This window comes from Sceloporus undulatus, chromosome 10, assembly GCF_019175285.1.
Source record: "Sceloporus undulatus isolate JIND9_A2432 ecotype Alabama chromosome 10, SceUnd_v1.1, whole genome shotgun sequence".
Classification (NCBI taxonomy): Eukaryota; Metazoa; Chordata; class Lepidosauria; order Squamata; family Phrynosomatidae; genus Sceloporus; species Sceloporus undulatus.
In genome coordinates, this window is record NC_056531.1 from 14,304,461 (window position 1) to 14,313,561 (window position 9,101).

At 49.8% G+C, this 9,101-nt stretch overlaps 1 protein-coding gene across 3 annotated transcripts in view; it reads right to left on the bottom strand.

Annotated features, from left to right (window-relative positions):
• Positions 1-891: 891 nt before the first annotated feature.
• Positions 892-9,101, bottom strand: part of SELPLG (selectin P ligand) — an 8,408-nt gene continuing 198 nt past the window's right edge. The window contains exons 1-2 of one of the 3 annotated variants that reach the window (XM_042442063.1): positions 6,687-6,830; positions 892-3,278 (exon numbers count right to left, since the gene is read on the bottom strand). In XM_042442063.1, the coding sequence (XP_042297997.1) occupies positions 1,840-3,273 (1,434 nt within the window). In that variant the 5' untranslated portion in view covers positions 3,274-3,278; positions 6,687-6,830 and the 3' untranslated portion in view covers positions 892-1,839. Of the gene's footprint in view, positions 3,283-6,090; positions 6,208-6,686; positions 6,831-9,101 lie in introns of those variants that run through there. The other 2 variants (XM_042442062.1, XM_042442064.1) reach the window with 2 other exon arrangements.

Consider the following 9,101-nt stretch of genomic DNA (forward strand, 5'->3'; position numbering starts at 1 on the left):
AACCCTGTCTGATAAACGCCCATGTTTATTCCAGAGTAAATGCCTTTGGCATCCTCGTGAGCTGCAACGTAGGCCCTGGGTTTTTAAAAACCAGCCACCTCTTTCCCATTGAGCACTGCCACAGAGAGCAGCAACCCATCAAAAAACCAGGGTCCCTGCACCTCCCATTTGGCTCTGATCTGGCTGAATGGAGGCACTTTCATTCCTCTTGCCAGGTTCATCTGTGGCTGAGAAGTCTCTAAGCCTGTGTTCCTTCTTTCCCGTTCCAGTTCTAGTTGTGCTCTGACCAGGAACGTAGCCAAGGGGGAGTGGGTTCTTGGGGTCCTGACCCCCCTTCCATTAGAAAAATGAATGGTGCATGCGGCTGCGCCACTGCACCCAAGCCCCAATATAATGGTGGCACTTAGTCTGGACCCCCCTTCCTAAAATCCTGGCTACGTCCCTGCTCTGACAGTTGTTCAGAGAACAGAAAGCTCCCAAATGGAGAGGCAAGAAAGCGCCAAGCCACCCACAAAGAGCAGATCCAGGTCAACCCAGAAGGAATGAAGGGACGGGGACTTCATGAGAGTCCCCAAAGATGCCCTCAGAAGGTTGGGCCAGCGTTCTGTCTCAGCGAGGCCTTTCTTTCCAACTGTAGGCAGCCAGACTGCATGCAAGCATTTTGATATTCTGATCTATTCCAGAAGTATTAAATACCTATTATTTGGCGGTAGAGTTGGAAAAGTTGCATAGTGGCCCTGGCGGCACATCCACCAAGAGAATGCTCTGCCACAATCATGTGAAAAAGGCCCTACCATGTGCATTTAAGGATTGACCCCACCCAGAACTATAGGTTTGGTATGATGTGCAGAAAATGCAGAAAACTGAAACACTACACAAGGAATTCACGTTCCCAGGAAGCCTGGCTTTATTAATTATTATTCTGTACATATTCTTAAAGGATTCAGGTTTCTAGCACTTGATGTATCTCGAGGAGAACTAGGGAATTTGTTGTTGTTGTTGTTGTTGTTGTTGTGTGCCATCAAGTCATTTCTGACTTACAGTGACCCTAAGGTGGACCTATCCTAGGGTTTCCTTGGCAGAATTTGTTGGGGGGGTGTGTGCCTTGGCTGCCTTTTGAGGCTGAGAGAGTGGCCTTCCAATGGGTTTCCATGGCTGAGCAGGGATTCAAAGCCTGGTCACCAAGGTGTCACCTCTGCTGCCTCCATGAGGCACAGTCTCAGCTGGACTAGCAGGAAATTACCACACAGTATTGACTCAAGATATTAAACTTTATTGGAACCAAAATAAACCTTGGACTTTCAAGAGTGCCTCTGACAGGGACCCAGATGTACAGTGGCTATAGGCTTTTATACAGTTTGGTCTCAGCACAGTTCCTTCCTGTCCAATAACTACTACCACAGTAGCTGCGGCCTAGGCCCCTCACAAAGGTGGTAGCCCAATGCTCAATCCTAACAAGCATATTCTCTCTCTGTGGAAGCCTGGGGTTTGTAGTTTTACAAGGTCTTGATCCTTCTCTTGCCAAAGAGTGCTGGTGCCTCAGAGAACTACACATCCCAAGATTCTGTAGACTGGAGCCATGGCAGTTAAAGTCATGTCAAGCTGCATTATTTCAACAGTGGAGATGCTCCCCAGAAGACCTAAAGCTGAGTTCCACTCTTCCAGGCCAAAGGTCAGAATTATGCTGTGCTCCAGATGTAGTTGAGCTGTAACTCCCAGTACCCGTCGCCATCAGCAGTGCTGGCTCAGGGCCTGCTGGGAGTTTTAGTCCAAAAATATCTGGTGGGTCCACAGTCTGCATGGGCCAGGGAAGCCTGAAATGCACAAAGACTCTGTGTGTCAATGATCAGGCAAGAAGCTGTTGAGCGTCAAGTTGTCCATCTCGGCCTCTGATCCGTTCTCCCTCAACATCTTTACCCTTTTAACTTGGGGGGGTCTCCCTCTGGCCTCCTCGGCCTCTTCCGTGGCCAGCAGAGAGGAGATGCAGACCATCTCGGTGTGGTTGTACTGGTTCATCTTGTAGGCCTGCTTCTGGCGCCACAGCATGGCTGCAAGAACCCCGGTGATCACAATGAAGATGGCAGCAACCAGGGCTAGCATGAAGAGGGCCAGCAGACACTTGCCAACCACGGTGGCAGGGGCAGTGGGAGGTTTCACAGGGGCTGTGGTAGCAGTGGTGGGACCGGCCATGTTTGTTGTGAGCAAGAAGCTGTCTTTTCTCTTTGTTTTCAAGCTAGGCTTCACAGTGTGAAAGCCTGGTGTTTCTGTTGCAGTGGAAGTGTCTGAGATGTCCACCAAAGTCTGAGAAGATGCTGTTGACATATCATCCAGCCATAGCCAAAGTGTGGTGGAACTAGCCTTAGCTCTTTTGAGATTAAAACCATCCTTTGCTTCAAAGGTTGGCCTAGCAGTAGTCGAGCCACGCTTCAGGGCTGCAGTTGAAGCATCCGAGTTGTCCACCAAAGCCTGAGTTGTCCAAGAAAGTTTCCCCTTCGATTTCATGAGAGGCCCAGCTGTGACCAAGCCACCCTTCAGAATCGCGGTGGGAAGCTCTGTGGTGGCGACCACTGAAGTCTGAGAGCTCGCAGAAGTTTGATCGTGGAGCCACGGCCAGTGTTCGGTTGTCTTCAAAACTTTCCCCATTTCTGGGGAGGCAACCGTGATGGCTTCTTTCCCAATACGTACTGTAACTGAGGTACCTTGGGGTGCCACCTTTGGAGTGTGTCCTTTGGTGACAAAATGCTGACCATCTTTGGGAATCTTGGCTTCAATGGAGACTTTCCCAAGTTTCAGGCTGGTCCCAGGAGCCTGAGATGTAGCACTGTTCTTTGGGGGGGTTAGGGGGTTCCCCATTGCGGGGGTAACAGTGGCAACCTCTTGGGCGGCCTTCTCATGAGGAGGAGGTCCCGTCATTTTGCCTTGGACCATCTTCTTCAGCAAGGTGGGAGGTCTGGTTGTGGTTCCCACAACATGGGGCTTTTTCTTGGCTTGTTCTTTTGTAGGTATGGTAGACTTCTTAAACCCAGGGCTCTCTTCCCTCTTCCTACGGGCCATAAGAGGGTTTATTTGGTGGCCTTCATCTCCGGATGCCTTCCATTCCCACCGTCTTTGGGTCGGCAGTAGAGCGTCTGCCTCAGCAGGGAATCTGGCTGCCTCCTCCTCCTCCTCTTGGGCGCCATCTTGGATGAAGAACCGTAGGCTGGGGAGCTTGTAACTGCTCCCCATGAGCAGGCTTGGAAGAACCAGCAACAAGGCGAGCCAGAGCGAGGCCATTTTACCTGGAAAAGGCAACCATATGCATTAATATTTGTCATTGGGTTTTATTCCTTCGTTCGTGGTCTCCCATTTTCAAAATGGCTGCCATAAGGACAGCGCAAAATTACTATTTAGGACAGGAGGTTGTGTGCCTCTGCCTCCTGCATTTCGGCATCCAAGGGCCCCTTCTTGAGCACCGTACCCTTGTGGGGGGCTACTTTGGCCTGGAGCTCCTTAGGGCAGCTCCAGTCTCTTTCAGACTGGACCATTCTAGCAGTTGGATACCCCTTGAAATGCCATGGCTGCGCTTTAGAAAATCCTGGGACTTGTAGTTTGTACTTGCAGTGGTCTCTCAGAGAGCTCTAGTACTCACCCACCCCTGCAGCTACAAATTCCCCCAGTTTCCTGCTTAGATCAAATCTACGGAAAGGCATTTGCAGGACTAGCAGAGAACAAACCACAGGGAGTTATCTTCAGTGCATCAGTAAACTCAATCCGAAAGTGAGAGAGACAAAAGAGCAACAGTGTGTGTGTGTGTGTGTGTGTGTTTATGAAGGATAAAGGAGAGTCAGATCACTTTTCTACATCACTTTTCTAAGTGCTTTATATCACCTCATTGGTTTATGCCTTTTATAAATTTTGCTGTTGTTGTGTTTCCTACTTGTCATTTCCTATTTTTAGAGATGCTAACGCGAACTTGTGTAACAGAGCTTTCTGGGCAGGATTTGTTTGGAGGTAGTGTGCCTTTGCCTTCCTCTGAGGCTGAGAGAGTGAGACTTACCCAGGGTCACCCGGTGGGTTTCCATGGCTGAGCAAGAATCTGAACCCTGGTCTCCAGAGTCGTTGCCCAACACTCAAATCACTACGACACCCTGTGTAAGTTCTCCCTTTGCTCTGCTGCCGCAGCAAACTACAATTTCCTGAATTCCATAGCATTGAGCCATAGCAGTTAAAACAGTATCAAAACAGATTATTTCCACTCTCAAACATCTCTTATAATCAAGACGTTCTCCCCCGTGTTTTGGTGGAATCACTTTTCTTGCCATTTGAATCCATCCTAGTTTCCGGAGCAGCAGAAAACAAGCTCACTTCCCTTCTATATGACAGTTTAAAGATAGTTACCTCTTGGTCTTCTGGTCAAGCTACACACACTCAGCTGCCTAAACCATTCTCCTTAGGGTTCCTGACCTGAACTATGAACTTCCCTCCCTCTGGACACTCCACACGGGTGGTGCAGCCCAGTATTGCATTGGCCTTTTTGGCCGCCGCATCACACGGTTGACTCATGGGCAGCTTGAGTCAACAGCGAAGAGCTCTAGATCCTTTTTGCATGTACTGCTCTCAAGCCCAGTGTCATCGGACCTTATCACACATGGGGGGGTTTGCAGCTCACTAATCTGCAGTCACTCCTGTTCCAGCAATGCAAAGCATGATGTTTTTTTCACACCAGATCCAGAGTCACTCCTGTCTAGCAATGCAAATTAAGGTTTAAAACATGATGTTTTTACCACACGTGGTTGCCTTTTCGTTGCCCTCCGAATTGAGGGGGAAGCGGAGTCCAAGCAAGTCACGTGATGCGGATTTCAAGCAAAGCGGAGTGATGCACATTGTATTACCACACCGGAGGGTTCAACGATTCGAATCAGGCACACTTGCACATGCTCAGTGGGGCTCTGGATGCTTCCCTCCTTCCCTGCCCCCTCCTTAGCTGTCATCCTCCATGGGGTGAAGAAGCAGTCAGGGGATGATGGGATAGGTCGATGGGGGTTGCTGGGGCCAGGATCGGGATGCAGGAAAAGGCAGAGATGATGGGATAGCTCACTGGGGTTCGCTGGGGCCAGGATTGGGATGCAGGAGAAGGCAGGGGATGATGGGAATGATGGGATGGGTTGCAGGTGGCAGAGGGGACGAGATGCATGAAAGGAGGAGGAGGAGGAGATGACAGAGCAGAGGCAGGGGCCAAGGGGGGTGACATTGGAGTGGTTTTCCACACCAGACCAATTCGCAGTGCAATCAAAGTGAGCCTGGAAGCCAATTCTGGTGAAGTCCCTTTTTCTTCGGTTTTACCAAAATGAGGGGTCACTTTTGAAATCACTGTGGAAGCACCTCGCAAGGAGCTCCCATAGGAAGGAATGGCGTCTGATAACACATTCACATTTCAATGTGTGAATGCGCTTTCGTTGGAAGTCAGTCACCTCGGAACTGAGCTGGAAAATCCCCCAAAAGCTCCGTGTGATATACTCCATCCTTCCAATATTTCTGGCATTTGGCTCTTCCTGCCTCGACGCTCATTTGCTCAGCTTTGGCTCAGCTCTGTCTTGAAGCATGAGAAAATGTAGGAGTCAGTAAGAATATCGGAGAGTCAGGTCGGAACTCTGAGCAAAAATAGCAGGGAAATCCACCTGGTTCCTTCATGGCTAGCTCTTACCCCTCCACAAGAGAGAGAATTTACCAAAAAAAGCCACTTCTTCGGAGGTCCAGGTCCCGGGAGGCTGGGATTTTGTAGGACCAATGACACAACCAATGTTTTTCGCCTTCAGAAGGGACCCCGATGACCCAAACATGAAGACCGTACTTAGAAAAGGTTGTCTCTTCTCTCCATGCTAATATACCCAGGTTGGCTAGTGAGCCAAAGAGGACCTGAGGCCTTTCAATCTGGGGGCACAGGTTGCAAACCAGGAAGGGTTACTGGGTGTGAGGAAAGAGGCCAAGAGTGGCAAAGGGTGGAGGCAAGGGCATGCTTAGCTAAGGCCACTTGGATCGGGGCTGCAAGATCCGAAAATGATAGATAGATCCTTGGTCCCCTCCCCCCCCCGAAGAGTCTGGGCTTACTGGTGCAGGATGCCACAGGGAACCCGTTGCTGGGCGGCATGAGAAGACAATAAACAAAAGCGGAAGACTAGCAGTGGTTTGAAGTGCATGCATGATGCAGTTTCCTCTTGTGGTGGGGACTGCGTATGCGCGTTGCATAAGTGGACTGTTTTTAGATTCTGGACTGCTACTCCGCACGTATAACTTTTACAGTCCTACAATGGTGGGTAGGCAAGAGCTTTGGGGGACTGGCAGAGGTGGGCTTCAGAGCCCACAAGTGGGGTCCAAGGGCTAGCAATGGCTGCAGATGGCATTAGCCTCACTGTTGGGCCATAAGGCCTTGCTGTTGAAGTTTGGATCTTGGCTCATGCACAAGGAAGGGAGAGACATAGTCCATTTCAGTTATCGGATGTGTCCACATTGTAGAAATCATCTGATTTGACAGTGGTTTAAGTGCCCTGGCTCCATGCCCTGGAATCTTGAGAACTGGAGTTTTTGGTGCCCACAGAGCAGTCATGCAGCGGTAGTCATTGCCAACTTGGAAGGACTGTTTGTTCCACTATAAGCGCACTGCTTTGGTTCCAGCTGTGCACCCCTAGACCTTGGCATGGTGTACTTACTGCCTTGAATCTGGCATTTAGTCCACCCCGAGATCTTGCTCTAAGAGTCCAAGGAGGATGCAACTCTTGCTCAACCAAAGCACTGTCCCAACATGCTTCTTCTCCCCGCTCAAGCCAGCCCAGATCTCTTCCCCGTTGCCACCAGGGCACCTCTTTCCAAAGAGAGGCCCAGCCGCACAGACTGCGGCACTTACAAAACGCCTTTTCGCAACCCCCTTGGGCGTCATGTCCTCAACTTGCCCAGGCCAAGGGTTGGGATGGGGAAATGTTTCAAGCAGGGTTTAAAAGCCACACCATCCAGAATTGCAACTCCCATCCTCCTACACACCACCCGAAAGGCCCTTTGGCATGGCTAACTAGGAATGCAAAAACTTGGGTTTCTCTGGAGCAATACTTCTCATGTTATCTGATGTGCAGAACTGACCATAATCATTTTCCTCAATGGCCAGGGGCCTTATAACGGGTGGGCGGGGCTAACCGCCAAAAAGTTGCCATATGTGTGCAAAGTGTACTTTGCCAGTGATTCCAGAAGTTTCCGACAGTACTGCACAGGCGCAGTAAAACCCATTTGTAGGATTCGCAGAGACCACGAAGAAGAATGGCACTAAATGCATGCCCAGTGAGTACAATGGGTTTGTTTCTTCTTCCTAAATATTTCTCAGGGACTGGCAGCCAAGGCCGATACTGGAGGACCATAGAGGCCCTGGCTGCCCGGTTCTGAGCTCAGGGAAGGCCTCCTTCCAGTCCCACCACCCCTCCCAGCCACATCTGGGGAGAACATGAGAGGACATATGAAAGAAACCATACAATACGCTTATGTGATGTATCAGTGCAAGTTTTAGCAAGCTTGCCCACAGAAAACCTCCCTGGAGCCAAATGAATGCAAGGAGGAGCAGTATGCTCCCAGCTTGGGAGAGCCATTTTGGAACATGGAACTATGGGAGAGGCACACAAGCCTGAGGAACAAAATGGCTTATTCCAAGGGGTCAGAAATGCACAAGGAATCCAAAATGGCTTGGGAGCTTGGTACCTTCTCCCTGTTGCTTGTCTGAGATCTGGCCAGAGACCCTCCCTGGGTCCCATCCATGGGTCCATGCAATGGGAAAGGACATGGGGAACAGGGCCTTCCCAGCTCTGGCAGCCCATTGGTGGAAGACCCATCCCTTGGAGGCCAAACTGGTGCCAACGTTGGCTCCTTTCAATGCCAGGTCAAGCTATGGCTTGGTATCAAAGCCTTTCAGGTTTACTCCACTTATACCCAATTTACAATGGGCTCCAGTCAACATCTCTTCAATTGCTTTGAACAGGGTTTTCACTGCCTTTTCATTTGTGAGAAATGATTTTTGTTTCTGCTGTGAGTCTTTTAAATTGACTGGTTAAATGTACTGTTACTCGTGTGGCTGACGGAGTGATAGCACTGTGCTCTTTGCTGGCTCAGTAATTCGTACAGACCTGCATCTTCCAACAGAAAAATGAGGAGACAAGGCAAGGAAGACACATCGGAGGGAAATTGTACTCAATCATGACTTTTAATCTGTGAAATCCGAAGCAAATATTTGGACAGAACACTACAGGCGCTCTAGAAGAGCGCATCTCTCCCATGCTTTCTGGTTGATCTTGGGGGGCACAATCACAGCGAGCAAGAAGCTGCAGGCAGGACTCCTTCTTGAGCCCGGCTAGGCATCACCAGTCTTCTTAAATAAAAACCAAAACATCACTTTTAAAACATATTTGGGGGGGGGGGGATGTGGGGTAGAGAGCTTGCCTTTCCACCCTTCCCTTTCAAAAACCAACAAAGTCACCCACTGAGGTCTGGCAATGTTTTAGGGAAGAGTAGGAGAAAAATGCCCCTGTGTTTTTCAGAAGTATGGGGGGGATTGTGGTGGCCTGGGGGCAATAACAATGGCTCTGAGCAACTGTGGCCCACTGGCCATACTTGTCCCTCCAAATGTACAACAGAGCATCAAGGTAGTAGGGCTGGGGAGGTGAGCTCCCTCACTTTGTTTAAAATTGCCACAACTTCATTATTCGCAATTAGCGGCAGTGGCTGCCCATCATCCGAGGACCCACCTGTTGTCTCGTCTCCAAACCCCTACCCATCTGTATGGACTAGCCTTGTCCTGCTGGCACTTTCTTACCCACAAACCTACAGAGGTGACCCTCTGACAAAGATTAAATCCTGTGAGATTGGGATGCACATACCTTCTCCCCTCAGCACATGCCTGACCCGAATCTGAATCTGTCCACATGGAATGGCTTTCCCCACGTGGACAGGCAACATCTGCCCACTGCCCCCAGCCACAGACTCTGGTCTGAACGTGCATTTTATTTTTTTTAAAAATTGGAAATTCTAGCTTAGCTTACGGATCAACAACAACAACAACAACAAAAACCCCGATGCATACGTTTAAAAAA